The following is an 18,048-nucleotide window of genomic DNA, read 5'->3' as shown; positions in this document are numbered from 1 at the left end:
CTTGTTCATCCCTGGCCGATGGCTGGTTGGCCACCGTGTGAACAGAGTGCTGGGCTAGATGGACCCTTGGTCTGATCCAGCAGGGCTCTTCTTATTATCTACCTTATGCCCACCCCTGATATAGGGTCACTATGAAGTGCCTCGTCTCAGCCTATCATTGCATGAAGCTGACGCATGAGGATGGGACACTCACTTTTACTGAGCAGTGATGATGCAAATGCAGGGGTGACAAATGGGCAGAGAAGGGAGCATGGCTGTGAGCTAAGGGAAGAGCAGCAGACCATCTGCCCTCAGGACCAGCAATCAACAGCCTCTCCGTGGTGGAACAGTATTGTAAACTTCTTAGTGACATTTATATACCGCTGAATAGAACCCAGGGCTTACCTTCCTGATGCAGAACTTACTGAGGCTCTCATTGTAGCGCAGAACGACCACCTTGTTGGGCATAGCTGCACAGATGCACAGCCCGTTCTCAATCTGCACGTGAAAGACGACAACCTGTTAGTCCCGTTTTGTAAAACTACGGGGAATATTTGCTACAAGGGAGGCAGCAGCAAACAAACCACACTGGTTGTTTTGTGGCTGTGTTAAACAGCATCTGCTTGTACACATAAAGGAAATATCTGCCTTTCGAGCAATTTCTTTAAAGTATTTACACAATCATTTATCAACTTTTGCCTCCAGTTCTCATTACATTGATCGTGTCTTTTATGTTGTATGTGTTCCAGCAAGTCCCCTTGTGTTTTTTTCTCTATCCAACCATAAAGCACTTTGCCATCGGTGTTACTGAGAATATTCTCTCTGGCTGGGTTCACACAATATGCTAACCCACCCAGTGTGGGTTGGTGTTGAACCGTGGGTTATTGCGTTATCTAAACACAGCACATTTTCTGCAGGGTGGGTTATCGGGTTGTCTGAATGCAGTACACTAAGCATGCAGTGTGGCTTTTTAACCACCCTGAACAACCCAACAACAAGCCATGGGTTCTCAAGGTGGCTTATTCGAGAGGAAACACCCCACACTGCATGGTTAACAAGCCACCATGTGGAAAACGTGCTGTGTTCAGACAATACGTTAACCCACACAGCAGAAAACACGCTGTATTCAGGAAACAACCCATGGTGGGTTAGCGTGTTGTGTGAACCCAGCTTTTGTGTACAAGCCAGTTCTCAGCATTGTCACACTCTAGAGTGAGCAGGAACAGGAAATCCCGAACGGTGTTATGTTGATAGGAGAATGCTTGACTTTCAATGGCTGGAGTCTCCGGAGGGCCACTGAAGGAAACTAGAAGGCTTACACACACACCGTCATGTCTCCACCCCCGCTTTATTTCCCCCCGTTATTGTTACTATTACTTCTAATCTGCATGATGCTTTGCAGAGTACAAGGGGCTATGTTCCTGCCCCAGGGACCTTACAATCTAGAATTTAACAGAGGGAGAGATAACAAGGGAAGGGGAGACAGGGAAGAAATAGCGGTTGTGTCCGTGATACATCCCTAGTCAGAGACGGAGGCCCAGGAAGGCATGAGAGCCAGGAGGCAGTGCCAAAGGCTTCATGGGGACAGCAGGTTTCGAGGAGGGATGCGGCATCATGCAGGTGTTCTGCCAGCCAGCTGCATGCATCTGGGGCAGCAAGGGAACAGGCACGAGTGGCCACAATTCACTGGCATGGGGGAAAGTCCCCGGTTCTCCAGGTAGGGGTAGGAAGGAATCCTGCCTGAAACCCCGGAGAACTGCTGCTGCTGCCAGTCAGTGTCAACAATATTGGGCTAGATGGACCAAGAGAGAAGGCATGTTCCTATATTCTATATTCCTAAAGTCAAGGGACACACGTTGAGGGCAAAATTTGCCTTCAGGTTTTAGCCCGGATGTTAAGGGGAAACCACGGGGCAGGGAGGCGGCAAATAAAACCTTTCACATAAGACCCACCGGCATCAGCATCAGATGACCCCCTCCCCCGATGAGCCTCAATCCCCTGTTCCACATGCACTGGAAAGGCAAAGATCCAAAGGTTCCCTCTGCTGGCTGTTTACTCAATCAACCTGTTTGGTTGTTTTATTGTATTGGTTTTATGTTGTCCACCGCCCTGACGAAGAGGCGGTATACAAACGTCAAATGCTCTCGCCTGGAAACTCATTTGACTATCATCACCAACGTTCTAGGGATTGCTCCACCAACAGGCTGAGCCAGAGCTTGGGAGGACCTACCTTGCCAGCAGCAAAAAGATGGCATCCTTTCACAGCCTCAAAAATGTTTGGCGAGACGTCAGGCTGTGCCGGCAGGTGGGACTGGGCTAGGGACTGCTTCACTTTCTTCACATCGACGAGACACAGAGCCCGCTCTTCACCTGAGGAAGGAACACCAGAAATGCTTCAAGGATCTCGTAACGCAGGCCTGGGCCACCTGTAGGCCACAACTGCCAGCATCCGTCAACATTGGCTGTGCCGGTTAAGCTGATGGGAGTTGTAGGGCAAAACATCTGGAGGGCCACAAGCAGCCCACGCTGGTCATAGAGTCAGAGGAGCAGATAAACGCCTCTGGTCAAGCTGAGGAGCAAAATAATACAGGCCAAAGCTCACACACACTCAAGCTGCACTGTATCATTATGATTTGGCTCCGAGAAACACTTTATGTCTATGCGGTAGAGGAACATGTTCTGTTCACTGAAAATGAGGATGTTTGATTAACCGAATCTGAAGACAATAAGAACATAAGAAGAGCCAGGCTGAATCAGACCGTGGGTCCATCTAGCCCAGCACTGTGAATACAGCGGCCAGCCAGCTGATCTCTTCTCAATCCTCCCAGACTGCAGGACATGGAATAATGGGCTCAAGTTACAGGAAGCCAGATTCCGGCTAGACATCAGGTACGACAGTGGAACCAATGACCTAGGGAGGTCGTGGCAGCTCCCACCCTAGAGACCTTCAAGAGGCAGCTGGACAACCATCTGTCAGGGATGCTTTGAGGTGGATCCCTGCACTGAGCAGGGGGTTGGACTCGATGGCCTTATAGGCCCCTTCCAACTCTACTATTCTATGATTCTATGACCAGGGACCCACAAACAGGACACAGTGCAACAGCACCCTCTCACCCATGTCCCCCAGCAACTGGTGTATATAGGCCAACTGCCTCTGATACTGGAGGTAGCACATAGCCATGATGCAAGGGGATCATTCAGGATGACGAAACTGCATATGCAGAGTTCTGTATTGTTAAATACAAAAGAATGACCACTAGCGAAAACTCACACATTTCAACCCGCTCTTCGGTGATAATGAGGGCTGCACGCAGATGGTAATTTCATGGGTGCAAAAAAGCCACACACACAGAATGCAATATTGGCCACAGAATTCATCACCATATAATTTCAGCTTTCTTTTGTTTTTGAAAGGAGCAAGTTTCTAGCCCATATAGTTGCCAAGGTATGTTTGAAAGGTCCCAGAAGCCAGGAGTTGCTGAATAAGATTTCCAGCAGTAAGAGAGGTGATGGGGGAGAAATTCACTAGCAGATAAACTTTTAAAAGCCAACAACTGCTTTCCTGAACTCTACCTGCTATCATGAGCAGTTTTTCCAGGTCCTTGATGAGGTGCACTTGGAAAACGGCACCGATCCCAGGGATGTGCGTCAAAGAGTTCTTCAGCACATTCAGGGCATACAGACCTTCCTCAGCACCCACCAGTACAACCTACAAAAGGGATTTAAAAATCCAATGGTCAAGAGCAATCAGAAGAAGCTGCACGGATGTTCAAAATAAAAATGCAGAGCACCAGCCGATGTAAGAAGAAAACATCACCCAAACCCTAAATAAATCCCATTTCCAGAAACCCAACTGCTTGTTGCCAAGTTTGGCAAAGCCACAGGTGACAGGCCACCATTACCTGGTCACTGAAGGGCAAGGTGCAGTTGATATCCAAACGGTCTTCTCCCTCTAGCTTCAGGAGAGAATTTCCAAGCAGCTTCTGTGCACGAGAGGGCAAGAGGAAGAAAGGGAGGATTAGCATGGCACACAGGAGTAGTGTGATATAAACTTATTTTCTTAATTCCAACAAGAAACTAGATTTGCCAAAAATGTCACCCAAAGTGGGCGAAAAAGGATGACTCATGCTCTGGATCTATTCTACTTTCAACAATCTGGGAATACACCTGTAACTGCACGGGTGTCCTGACTAGGCCTGTTTCTCTGAGGCTGGGGGAAGGAGTTTCAGGCGATCAACCACAATCAGATTCTGAAGCAGAAGAAATGGCACCAGAAACATAACAGCCTATAAGGGGAGTAGGGGAGGGGACTCTCACGGGCTCTTCACCAGCTGGGAATGAACCTTCGCCAGACTTTATTTCTGAAAACGTTAACAACACACAGTCCATGGGAAGTCAGTGTTCTTCAGAGGGGGAGGACACTTCAGGGCTAGCTGATCCCAGAGCAGGCTCAAACGGGCGGAGCTAAAAGAAGGCGAGAGAAGGTCGGCCCGGCTAGCTTCTCACCAAAAGCTTCTTCAGAACCAGCCTCCTTGAAATTAAAGCGTTCTAAGAAAAAGCTTTCCGTTTTTCTTGAAAAGACAATGGTCTCGCTTAGTTTGCATAGTTTTTCGCTTAGAGGAAAGTTCGTAGAAGTTAGACTCTCTTCAGGCGGGAAGAGGTGCTTATTGCCTGAATAAAGCTTTGTGGATTACGAGGCAGGCCTCTTCATTGTCTCCCAATAAGGCCGGAGGTTTTGAGAAACACGACAACGGCTACTAAAAAAAGAAGAAGATCAAGGGCATCCCCACTCCACCTTCTTCTTGGAAGGGCAGGATGGAAGAGCCCCTGGTGTGAAATCTGGGGCGCAGCTGTGCCCTGTGACAGCAACGCCCCACTCCGCAGAGGTAGAGGCACGCAAACACAGCGCTGTTTCCTCAGCTTAGCTGCTCTGGCACAGATTTGCTTTCCTCGGTACCCAGGGTCAGTTGTAAAGAAGTAGACTTTCTAGCTAGCACCAGAAGGCAGGTTATGTAGAAATGCACTACCGGAAGGCGTCGGTGCTGATTTTGTTCATTTAGAGCAGCCTTCCTCAACCTGGGGCGCTCCAGATGTGTTGGACTGCATCTCCCAGAATGCCCCAGCCAGCTGGCTGGGGCATTCTGGGAGTTGTAGTCCAACACATCTGGAGTGCCCCAGGTTGAGGAAGGCTGGTTTAGAGGGAGCTTTTGCATTCCTTCCGCTTTGCTCCTCACATGCAGACCCCAAATCTCAGGCTGATGGCCTCTTCATCCCTCCTCTCCTCCTAGGGGTCATGATGGCTATTTGTTTTTCTACCAACTGCCCTCAAGCAAGTTTAAATGTTTGCGCTCTGAGAAGGAGTGGAGATGGCTTTGGGAAATCGGCATCGAGCAGTTCCTTCAGATGCAAACCAAAAGAGCAGGATTCCCCAGAACCCGATCCAAAGAGAAGCTGCCGCGCGTGTCCAAAAGAGAGCGAATTTGCTTCCACAAGCAGCTTCTCCTCAAAAATGATGTGGGTCTGGATGCACCTGAAAAATCCAAGCTACTCCTTTAAAAAGCCCTTTACAGATGTTGTAGCTTAAACATCAGTTCTAGAAAACGGCAGAGCCGCCGTCTTACTTTAAATGGTGGCTCTCATCGAACACAGGTGGCCGCTGGACAGGTCAGGTAAGTTCCACGGGTGGCCTGGAGCACCAGCTCACCATCGCCCCAAAACAGCCCAAGGTGCTTTGGGCCTCTTCCTGCCCAAACTGGATTCAGACCGAAGGGGCCTGCTTCAGTTTAGGGTCTAGATTCAGATCTGGGGTGGTGTACAGCCCTAATGAAGAGCACCTGGATGGTGGCAGGGGATTGTATGTGGACAGGAAATAGGAAACGCCTACGTTCAAACAGTAGGAAGCGTTTTAGTCAATTTAAATTTAATTAAATTTCAACAACATAAAAAGTGCCCAAGTGCTTCTTCATCATCCCAATGCCTTTGCGCTAATTAGCCAGGATACAAGACGTGGGGTGGAGATGTCCTTCTTACTGAGTAAACCTGCCTGCACTGTTTTCCTTCCTTTATGGAAATTAAAGGAAAGGGGCTAAGGGAGCAACCCTATGCATGTTTAGACAGAGAGAAAAGAAGTCCCACAACTCTCAGCAGGCCCCAGCCAGCCATGCTGACCGGATCATGCTGGGAGTTGCAGGACCTTTTTTGTTTCTTTCTAAACATGCACAGGGCTGCAGCCTAAATATACTTACAGCATCAGCCTCCGCCTTTTCCCTGGAAACTCTTCCTCCAGCCACTATGGACTCCAGTGCGTTGACCCAACGCTGTTTATCGGGGAAGGTGGGGGCTAGCAAATAGAGGGTCCGGCCCGGCCAACACGTGGTATGCGGATGAGACTCCAGCTTTAAGATATATGGCACATCTAAGTCGTTGCCAAACAAAACACAAAACACACAAACGGGATTATGAAATGGTCTAAACTCTTTTGCTGGGCCGTTTCTCCTTTTAGAGAGAGAGCAAGAACGAGAGAGCGCACACGATCAGAACGCGAGCCTTTCACATTCGGAAGACAGATTCGCACAGGAAGTAACTGTCTAAACCAGCAGCGCTCCAACTGCTGGGCCCCCCACCCCCACCGCTCAGCTGACACGCTTTCAGAGCCCTGCGATGGCAAAACATCTGCAGAATTAGCACAAAGAAGGTATGCACATCAGAGTAAAACATATCCAGATCAGAAGAGCTTCATAAATAGGCACTCATCAAAGAGGAAAAGATGCTATTTTCGTACCCGAGCTTAGAGATTCCTCTGATCTCAAAGGAGGAACATGTTGTAATTGCCAAAAGGGGGGAGAGAGGCACTCTCTTGAATTAACGGTTATCATTTCTGCAAGTGCTGAGCAGACTACATTCCTCATAAACTCACTTATTCTTTATAAAGCCTTTATTTTGGCCCCTTAGTCCTCATCCTCAACTGAAATGAAATCTATGTATGTGTAATTGCATTACCCTTATCATCTTTGCCTCCCCTCTTTAACTCCGCTCCCACTGTTGAAATTGAGACCGTAAGCTCCACTGGGCCATGGCCTCTCTTTTCCGTCTACATGAAGTGCTGTGTCCAGAAGTTGGCACTAAATCATCGCCGTAGCTATGGGAAGACTAAACTCATTTGATCCAAACATAAAAGAGCATTTGGCCTTGCAGTTAAACCAAAGTCCCTGGTTTACTGGGCGGAAAAAGGAATGGCCGTATATAGCATGTACCCAAAAAGGCAGCATCTGGGACTAATTCCTGTGGAGGTTGGCTGTGTGAATTCAGACCAAGAGGTGGGCACAGATTTGGCGATGCACACCTCGGGGGATCTTTCCCCCTTGAATATTTTTGGCATGCTTCAGCTACAATCCTATCAATCCTCTTTTGGAGATGGTGCTCTGATGTGTAAAGCCCTCCCAGAAAGTGAGAGAGAAAGAACGTGGATGGTTAAGACATCCAATGGAATAGAATTTGTCTCACCTGTCTTAGCTGTATTTAAAAGCTCTGTTGCTCCCACTGCTCCGTGGACAGTAACATCGCCATCCGGAAGACACAGCTCAAACTCCTCCATGGGCCTTTGTCCAGCTTGGGCAAAGAGAAAAAGGACAAGTTGCTTACCTGTAACTGTGGTTCTTCGAGCGGTCATCTGTGCAGTCACACATATGGCTCTGCACCTGCACGGAGCCACCATCCAGAAGTTTCTATAGCTGATAGAGATTTTTGGCGGGAACCCTCCCCCAATGCTATACTACGCATGCGCAGAAGGGTTCCCGCCCAAATTCCCCAGTTCTATATAGACCGCCATTGCGGCAACATCGTGAGCGAGTTTCGCTTCTCGTCCAACAACTTGTATAGCTGTTTTCTTCTCTCTACTTCTAATTCTCTCTCAATCCAAAGGGAGAGGTGGGTAAGAAATAAATAAAAATATTATTATTGTTGTTATTATATCCCTTTTCCTCTCTTTCCTATAAAAGCTATAGAAACTTCCGGACGGTGGCTCCGTACAGGTGCAGAACCCATATGTGTGATGCACAGAGACCACGAAGAAGAACGAGAGACAAAGGTGAAGGGGAGATGAAAACGTATGTGAGAGAAAAAAGCAGAGAGAGATAGAGAGGGAGGGGGGAAATGGTAGAGGGAAAAGCCATTCCACACATTAGGCGTCATCTTAATGACACCCTAAGGACTTGGAACGAACATAAGACTAATAGCCAAGAATTGGAAAAATAGAAAACCAATTGTTATTAAAGAATGGTTTACTAAAGTGTGGCAAAATTGCACAATTATTGAAAATTAGTAAAGTAGTGAGGTTAAGAGATGGCAGACAACTGATCCCTAAATGTATAGAGGAATGGAAATCTTTTATTGATTATTGGAAAAATAATTATGATAGAGAAATTATTATATATTCTTGTTTTACTATATAATAAAACATTGCTTGGGAGATATGTGATATTCTGATCTTATGTACTATCTAATCTAAATCAGTTTACATTTAATATATTTTGGGATGTTTTGTGTAGTGTTATGAAAATTTTATTTATTTGATACAAAATTTACTTAATTTATTCTTAGATATTAATAGGTGTGTTATGCTGAGTGTGTTTTTGTTGAATAACTGAAATAATCAACAGGGTATAATGAATATGTTGTCTGGCTGTTGTATATCTTTTGTTGAAATAAATAAAGCACTAAAACCTGGAGAGAGAGAAAAAAGACTAATAGAACGTAGACAGGCATGATATTTGCTGTTGGGGCTTGAGGTGGAAAGGCTCAGGGGATTCCACAGTGAGAAGAACTGGCAGAGAAGCTTCCCTGAAAGGTGGCTGATTCACCACCCCTGATCTTCCTCACCTGTACTCAGCCACAGGGATGTATTGGGTGCATTGTTGGTTGTTGTAACGCAATGGCAACTAACGCCCCATATGTATGGCAAATGCACCCAGATTCCTTTGCTAATCTATGGGATTACATTGGAGGCACACAGTGGTCCATGTGCAACTGTAACCCCCACCTGGGTACCAATTCTGGCTTGTCGGAAGAGAGACAAGCTAGAGTTGTAGATTTGAACGTCATGCTGGACAGCTTCCCCGGTTGGTTTAACCACTCTTGCTGGCAGGAAAAACCAAGCGGGAGCAATTCAATCACATGAACCAACACAATGGTTCGTCGGGGCGAGGGGAAAAAAATCCTGAGTTACCATTGTGTGCGAACTGGGCCAGGCAGTCAGGTGCAGAAAGGCTACTTTGAGCAGAGGACATTTGAAGAGCAATGTACTAGAACATTAATCCATTTCCTGCTTCCACAAAGTTCAAAACGTTGTTCAGACAAAGGAATGCATTGAGGAAAGGCCATGTCAGAGAAGACAGCAAAGCGAGTCAGATAGAAGAGGTTACCTTCTCTTGCTTCTGTGTCATAAACAAGCACTTTAGTTCCTTCCAGAACTATATACTTCCTGTCCCAGCCCTGCTGCCCACGCTTATTATTTCTGAAAACACAGAAAAAGGACAAAACTGTATTAGAGGTTCCGTCAAAGCTTCTGGATTAGCGTGGTCAGCCAAGTCCCGTGGAATTTCACCAGCAACGAGAGGAACGGCCTCAGCGGATTCAGCCGAAGTCTATGGAGTGACTCCTCCTGCAGCAGCAGCGGCAGCAGCTCTGGGCTGGCATTTTAGCGCAGAGACTCACGTTTGTACCTTGACACCTTCATCCATCCTTCCAGCCGTAAACTGCTGCTCGGCTCCTTCAGCTGCAGCCCCGGAGAGTTCAATTTGTCCCGGCAGAAGGCCTCAGAGAAATGTGTGGCATATTCAGTAGGCAAGCCACATGTAGCTGGCAAGCAGGTGGAGCACTTGGGATGACACATCATCTGGCATTCTGTAGGGGGGGAACCCATTTAGAAACAACAATACAGCAAGACCGAAGCAATAATAATAATGCAAAACACAACACACACTCGCAAAACATTTAAATGCAGCAGAATACAGCAGCAGGTAATAGCCTAGAACAAAGCAGACCGTGCAACTTGGAAAGCCGATATGAGAAATGTCGTGATTATCAGGTGATAGGTGGATCAATGGCTAATTCTCACTTCATCTTTATTCTCCAAAATCAACAAAAAGTCTTGTAGCACCTTAACGTAATGGATTTATTTTTGCCACACGCTTTCGTGGGCACTGTCCACTTCATCAGACGCATGAGACGGACGCTCTCCACAAAATCTTCTGCCAGTATAAATTCATTGGCATTTAAGGCGCCACACGACTCTCTATTGTTTTTACTGCAACTGACTCACACAGCTGCAGCAGACTCATGTGGAAATTCTCCAAGATGAAATCCTCTGAATAAAGCTCACCAAGATTTACCTATAACATCTGAAGTCCATCTATAAAGACTGTTACTTTATTCTTCCGTAAGTGGGGGGATCATTATGGCATTATTGGCAAGTCATAGGGCATCAAGGCCTGAACAGGCTGTGTTTTTAGTCTCTCTTCGCAGGACTCCATTTTGTTTTTGCAGTGTAGGTGGGAAAGCACTGACTTGAAATGCAGATTGTGTGTCATGAAGTGCGAAACATTTTCCGGTAATTTGTGTATGTGTGTGGGGTGCTTTTTGTGGGTGTAGAAAGATGAACGAGGTAACTGAACTAAAAGAGAACAGGTACAGTTGCAGAAAAACAGAGGTTCTGCCCATTCAACTCCTGCCCCTCTCTAAATCAGGTAAATTTGACAAAGGCCAAAAACAAAACAAAAGAAACACTGCAACACATAGTCTGAGGTAAATGTATGCAAAGGGGGAAAATATAGTCTAAAGTAAATATATGCAAAGGCCAAATTTTTTTAAAAAAATAGTGTGAGGTAAATTTATTTATTTATTACATTTCTATACCACCCAATAGCAGAAGCTCTCTGGGCGGTTCACAAAAATTAAAACCATAGTAAGATAACCACCAGGTTAAAAGCACAAATACAAAATACAATATAAAAAGCACAGAGGGGGTGGGAATCATAGTCTGAGGTAAATATATGCAAAGGCCAAAAAATATATAGTCTGAGATAAATGTAGGCAAAGGCCAAAAAAAATTACCTTATGATCTGAGGTAAATGTATTGGATCAGCTATTGGGATGTTATGTGATGTTAAGACCTCAACTGTCCAGAAAGGGAGGTGTTTTTAAACTGTAAACATGTATATAAGGCTAAATTGGTAAGAAATTAATATTTATTTATTTACAAATATTTTTACCCCACTCTTCAGCTAAAAAAAACCAAGAGAGTTCCTGCCATTAGGCACACCATTCAGGAGACATTTCATAAAAAGAAAAACACACGAGGAGGAAAGGAGCAAACTCTGACACTATTTCTCCAAGTTGCAGTTGCTTCCATCTGGGATGGAAACAGTGTCAGGTAGGCAGATGGAATGGCTACTGCTAGATGAACAGGGAGGGACGAAGAGCTAACGGCAGCTGGTCTCTCAGTGCAGGTGAAGGAATGGGCCCTGCTCTTCTTCTCTCCTTGTGCTGCAGCAGAGTTAAGAGGAGAATCAAACACAACTGATTTCTCCAAAGAGCTGACAAAATAGCCTTCCTTCTCTCCCTCTGTTGCAGCCTCAATAGTCAAAACTGTCAGTGTGGTAACACTCTCACAGACCTGTTACTCTGTGTGTGTGTGTGTGTGAAAGAGAGAGAGAGAGAGAGAACAAGAACATGTGCAAGTCCTGCAAATTTACATGAGTGTCCATTTGTAGGAATGTAGAAACTAGTGTATTTTTGTGTTAGCTGAAGTACAATTAGCCCTCCTAACCCAAACAGGCTCTTCCCTGGGTAAGGATAAACTACGGTACTTGTGGAGAATGTAGATAGGGAAACATTTTTTCTCCTGCTCCCATAATACTAGAACCCAATGGGGTCATCCCATGAAGCTGATTGGTGGGAGATTCAGGACAGATCAAAGGAAGGACTTCTTCACACAGTGAAGAGATAAACTGTGGCATTTGCTACCACAAGATGTGGCGATGGCCACCCATTTGGATGGCTTTAAAAGGGGCTTGGATAAATTCCTGGAGAAGAAGGCTATCAATGGCTACTAGTCCTAAAGGCTATGTGCTACCTCCAGTATCTGAGGCAGTAAGCCTATATACACCAGTTGCTAGGGAACATGGGTGGGAGGTTGCTGTTGCACCTGTGGGTTCCTGGACGAGAGCTAGTTGGCCACTGTGTAAACAGTGTGCTGGACTAGATGGACCCTTGGTCTGATCCAGCAGGGCTCTTCTGATGTTCTTATAGCAGAGTGTTCCAAAGGTTGGGTGCCACCACTAAGCAGGCTTGTTTATGTTTTTTGTTCTTCTTATGTTCCCATCAGATGTGAAGGGGAGGAAGGTTTCAGGACGGTACTGTTTCTAGATCACTGGAGGCTGAACCTTTCTCACTGGATGGCCACAAATGCTGCCCAGATATTCAGTGGCAGGACATTTGTTTGAGGCACAGAGGATGGGGAAGGAGTCGCTGAGCAGGCCAGGCGGGCTTGTGACAGACGGGTCATGGCAAATTGTTCTCATTCCCTTCACTTACTGATTTATTTTCTTTCCCACCTTTCTACCAAAATATGGTGCTCAAGGTCTTTAAGAATAAAATCCAGACTGAAAGCAAAATCTTAATTAAAACAGAGCAGACAAACAAATACATTAAAAGCACATCCCAGATGGACTTATGGACACAGCATTTGACATTATTTTTCCCCCGCTCTTCTGTTCTCTCACGATATCCTTACCAAGGCATTTGGAGGCCTGCCGTCCAAAGTGCACAGTATCCAAGCAAACTGCACATTTTGTCGCTCTCATATTCAGCCCCACATTGAACCGGTGAGGAATATTATGATGCATCCGTTCTTTCAGGCGCCGATTAAATTCTGGAGGAAAGGAGCGAGTGGCAAAGCATTATTTTAAATAATGTATGTAAAAACATCAGCACTTCATTCCCCCTAGGTTGGATGATTTGGTACCCAGTCTAAAGACCTTAGGTGTGGCTGAACATGAAGAGGGAATTTTCCACTGCTCATTAAGCATATGCATATGCAAGGGGCCTAAGCATCTCCCCTACGAGGGAAGGTTATAACAGCTGGGATTGTTTAGCATGAAAAAAAGGAGGCTGAGGGGAGACGTGACGGAGGATTACAAAATGATGCATGGTGTGGAGAAGGTGGATAGGGAGACATTTTTCTCCCTCTCTCATTAAACTAGAATCCGGCATCATCCCATGAAGCTGATGGGTGGGAGATTGAGGACGGATCAAAGGAAGGACTTCTTCACACAGCGCATAGGTACATTATGGGATTCACTACCACAAGATGTAGTGATGGCCACCCATTTGGATGGCTTTAAAAAGGGGTTGGATAAATTCCTGGAGGAGAAGGCCATCAACGTTTACTAGCCCTGATGGCAATGTGCTACCTCCAGTATCGGAGGCAGTAAACCTATATGTGCACCAGTTGCTGGGGAACATGGGAAGGAGGGTGCTGTTGCACCGTGTCCTGCTTTGTTGGTCCCTGGTCGACAGCTGCTTGGCCACTGTGTGAACAGAGTGCTGGACTAGATGGACCCTTGGTCTGATCCAGCAGAGCTCTGCTGATGTTCTTATACCAACAGGAGTACATCGCCAATAGTGCCATTAAGATGAGAGTTTGGGGCTGAAGTACACCAGGGCTCCAGAAGTCCATACAACCCCAGAGTCTGAAACTACTTAACCACACCACTGTACACTGCTGATGGAGGCAGTGGAACAACAGTTGTAAGCTAACTGGAAAAACACGCATAATAAGGAGCACTGAGGAATCCAGAACGCTGCCTTATATCATGTCGGATTCATGGCCCATCTAGGCTAGCAATGTCCATCCTGATGGAGAGTGGAGCATTAGGAACCCCAAGAAGCTGTGTTATATTAAGTCACACTCTTTGGCTGAGTTTACACAACACCTAACCTGCGCAGTGTAGGTTGTTGTTGAACCATGGTTTAGTGTGTTGTCTGAATGCAGTGTTTTTTCCACCGGGTGGGTTATTCTGTTGTCTGAATGCAGCACATTTTTCTGTGGGAATGTTCATTGATCATGCTATGTGGCTTGTTAAACACTCTGAACAATTAACAACGAGCCATGGGTTCTCAAGGTGGCTTGTTGGAAAAAAATAAATAAACCACACTGCATGGTTAATAAGCCAAACACGCTGCGTTTAGACAACACAATAATCCATGGTGGGTTAGAGTGTTGTGTGAATCCAATCTTTGTCCATCTAGGCTAATATCATCCGTTCTGACAGGGAGTGGAGCATTCAGGTCCCCAGGACGCTGCCTCATATCAGGTCACGGTCTTTGTCCATCTGGGCCAGAATCGTCCATTCTGAGTGAATGGGGCTCTCCAGGGTCACAAGGAGAAAAAAATCTTTCCCATCACCTGTTCTCTGATTGTTTGAGCTGGAGATTGCAGAACTTGCACCTGGGACCTTCTGCAGGCAAAGCATTTGTTCTACCACTGAGCTATGGTCCCTCCCCATTTCATTCTCACATCTGCATGCACGGATAAGGGCGGCAGCCTGCACAGGTGAGCAGCGACACCTAAAACCAGCCCCTTAAACTTCAGCTCAAACAGGCCATGCCCCACGGAGAGATGACCGGATTTTGATACAATTCGCGATTTCAATACCAACACTGAATTATTATTCATTCAAAACCGTTTCTAGTTTGGCAGACAGATCATGTCATTCCTACAGCAGAAAAACAGTGTAGAAGTAACTGTTACATCAATGGGTATCGAACAGTACAAGCCAACGTGGAGTTAAAAAAAAAAGTGGGATGGTGAATTAACAGCAGGGCTTAAACGGCACTGCTGTTTAGCACTCGGTTTATACAGCGTTTAGCAGGAGAGCTAATATGTAGGAAGTATTCAGTCTTGGGGTGCACTGGAGTTAGCATCACAGGCCACCGGCTTCGTAATTTAAAGTTTGCAGATCAAATGATCATGATAATAATTAGCATTTCTATAGGCCTTTGAAGGTTCCCATAATTATCTCAGCATTCCTTATAAGGCTGTGTAAAGTAAGCCAGTATTAGCTCCATTTTGAAGATTGCGGGTGGGGTGGGTGGGTGATGGAGGCTAATGTGGAAAGCCTTTTCAAAAGCCGTAAAAGAGGTCAATGGCTGAGGAGAACTGGGCGCCTCCCAGATCTTCGCTCACACTCTTGGGCACAACAGTACAACAGCTCTAGACCACATGGCCGAATCACACGGACAAATACAAGGACAGACCTACGCTACCGGCAGACAAGCCGGACTTCCGACATTCATAAAAGGAAGACAACCACCATAGAGGGAACACTGAGAAGTACGAACATGTTAGAAAGCTGATACTCCTGTAGAGCGAAAAGGTCGGTAACGTAGGGTTTTTTAGGTGGCTTGAGGGTTAGCACCAATGACCCTGTTCAGACGATACGCTAAGCCATGGTGGTTAAGCGTTTCGAGCTCAACATGATGGCTTAGTGCATCGTGTGAACCATTCCTAACCATGGCGGCTACATAACCACGGTTTAAACATGCTCACTAACCATTTGCTGCAAAAGGGTCAGCGGCTTAGCCATGGCTTAGTGTGTCACCTGAACGAGCCCAATAGCTTTAAGTAACCTAGACAGAGCTTAGACTAGCTGAGGTGGGTGAGTTATTCTTTCTCCAGACGTTTTGGCTTGTTAGGGTGGCCAAAAGGACCCCCACTCAAAAGACCCCTTTTCTGGGGAAAGAGTACACCAAGCATTCAAAGGCTCTGCCACTATACCCATCCCTTCCCCCCTTCCATTAATAAAGAGTCATCGGAAATGCAGTTGGCAAGTTGATCAAGGTTGCTCTGCACTTTCTAACAGAACGAGTCCCCAATCTGTCTGGTCAAGGGTAACAACTTCCTAAACCACAGTTACCAGAGCCTTGGATCACCAGATTAGAGTTTCCATATTTCCAGACACTCTGGCGCACTGCTCCTTGTTATCACGAATAATCACCCCAACGGTCAGCAAAGTTAGCTTCGCCTGCCCTTGCATGGGGGTGCTTATCCGGTACAGTAAGTTACATAAACAGGGCATCGTTGTCACAATATTAGGTGTTGTTAGCTGTTAGAAATACTTTCATTTATGGAAAATGTAAAATTCTGCAATCAATAACGGATGGGAGGAGGGATGAGCCATGAGCTCGTCAGGAGGGGCAGGGGATGTTATAAAAGACGTTGGTTGTGGATGATGGGTAGAGAATCTTGCTTTTGATCCGTCGAGGGTGAGTTATTCTTTCTCTACACGTGTAGATCAAATGAAGTAGTCACTGCATCTGGACTTGTCTGGTTTTCCTGTTCCCTTCCTTTCCGGTTGGTTTTTTTACCCTAACAGGCTTACGACTCCTATCAGTCCTAGCCAGCTGAGCCAATACTGAGTGTTGATGGGAACTGTGTGCCAAAACATCTGCAATGCAGGTTGCCCACCCCTGTCTTAGGCCTAGATGCTGGCTCCAGGATCATAGGCAGCACCGCCTCTAAATACCATTGCTGGAAAATCACAGTGGGAGAGAGCTGTTGCCCTTGTATCATGCCTGTGACGGCCCATTGGGGCAACGGGTTGACGACTGTGGGGAATGGGATGCTGGCCAAGGTAGGCCTTGGGCCTGATCCAGCACGGCTCTTTTCCTGGAAAGTCAAGGGGAACTATGCAAGACACCTGCTAGCTGCCCAAGAGGAGGATTCCCGAAAGCCCCTTCAGGAATTTGAGAAAAGATGGCTGAAGGAAAGAACTATGGGAAAGAAGTTTCCCGTAGATTTGAGGTTTAAATCAGAACAATCCAGGAGGATGTGCTTTGATCCACCGGGAGGAAAGGAGCAGGAAGGGCCCATGGAAGAGATGAAGGCTGTACAACAGATCCCGGATGTGAAAATGAGATGACCGTAGCTAGGCAAGACTGGGAAGTCTCTGTTCCAAACGTATCACCAAGTGGAGTAAAAAAAAAAAAAAAAAAAAACAGTGGAAGTAACAAGAAATATGTCCAAATGATTGGAAGGAAGGTCGTGCAGGGAAAGGTCAGAAGTCAAGAGCAGCAGATGGAAAGTGATGTAACAGGCTCTGCAGGAAAGGTGATTGCTCACGTCATTCTGATTTAACGAAAGCCGGGGTGGTGTAGTGACTAGAGGGTTGGACCAGGACTTGGGAGACCCGGGTTCTAGTCCCCACTAGGCCATGAAGCTCATTGGGTAACTTTGGGCCCATCGCTGACTCTCAGCCTAACCTACCTCACCGGGTTGTTGTGAGGATAAAATGGAGAGTGGAAGGACCACGTTAAGCGGCCTTGGGTTCCTTGCAAGGGGGGAAAAGGTGGGATATAAATGTAATAACAATAAAATAAATCCTCAAAACTGTACTAGCAATTTCCACTAACAATTTGAAAGCAAAACTATCTCTCCTCTCTTCTCCATGCTACCTCTCTTCTAAAATTATTATTATTATTATTATTATTATTATTGAGAGCTGACCTTTGTGGGAAGCTATATTATCCTATATATTGTGGAGCAGCTGGGATGCCAAATATGACACACTTTAAGAAGCCACGTCCCGTCCCGTCCCCAGATCCGTATTCCTCCATGTACTGTTTACATACATACCCATTCCTTTAATCCTTGACTCTTTTCTACTCTCCTTATATTTGATTCATTTGTTCCAATGAGGTAAATGTGCAAGTTCCCAATTTGCTCAAGACATATAAGAATGCAGAAAGGTGCATCCTCTATCGCCATTAAGCTCCTATGAATTCTGCACAGGCATAAATCCAGGTTCCACAATCAGAAAAGATGAGATATTCAGCGGAGTGTACTGCTCACGGAATTTCAAAGAGGCAGTAAAAATGAAAATTCTTCCTTCGAGTATTCCAGGCGGCAGAAAACCTAGCTGTAAGCTGTTCTCCAGACTCGATACCTGTCCCAAAGGATATTCCTAACTCTTCAGCTTACACCTCAATATTCCCAAAATCTTAAGGCACAAA

General features: G+C 46.0%; 1 protein-coding gene across 1 annotated transcript in view; it reads right to left on the bottom strand.

The window, feature by feature from the left end:
* The window catches only part of CIT (citron rho-interacting serine/threonine kinase), a 136,232-nt gene that overhangs the window by 12,760 nt on the left and 105,424 nt on the right, over positions 1-18,048 (bottom strand). The window contains exons 32-40 of the mRNA XM_063144223.1: positions 12,770-12,907; positions 9,699-9,879; positions 9,399-9,490; positions 7,483-7,587; positions 6,225-6,394; positions 3,882-3,962; positions 3,553-3,688; positions 2,210-2,349; positions 385-477 (exon numbers count right to left, since the gene is read on the bottom strand). Coding sequence (XP_063000293.1) covers positions 385-477; positions 2,210-2,349; positions 3,553-3,688; positions 3,882-3,962; positions 6,225-6,394; positions 7,483-7,587; positions 9,399-9,490; positions 9,699-9,879; positions 12,770-12,907 — 1,136 coding nt within the window. The remainder of the gene's footprint in view (positions 1-384; positions 478-2,209; positions 2,350-3,552; positions 3,689-3,881; positions 3,963-6,224; positions 6,395-7,482; positions 7,588-9,398; positions 9,491-9,698; positions 9,880-12,769; positions 12,908-18,048) is intronic.

This window comes from Elgaria multicarinata, chromosome 18, assembly GCF_023053635.1.
Source record: "Elgaria multicarinata webbii isolate HBS135686 ecotype San Diego chromosome 18, rElgMul1.1.pri, whole genome shotgun sequence".
In the NCBI taxonomy this organism is placed as follows: domain Eukaryota; kingdom Metazoa; phylum Chordata; class Lepidosauria; order Squamata; family Anguidae; genus Elgaria; species Elgaria multicarinata.
This window is presented reverse-complemented; position numbering and strand designations above follow the sequence as displayed.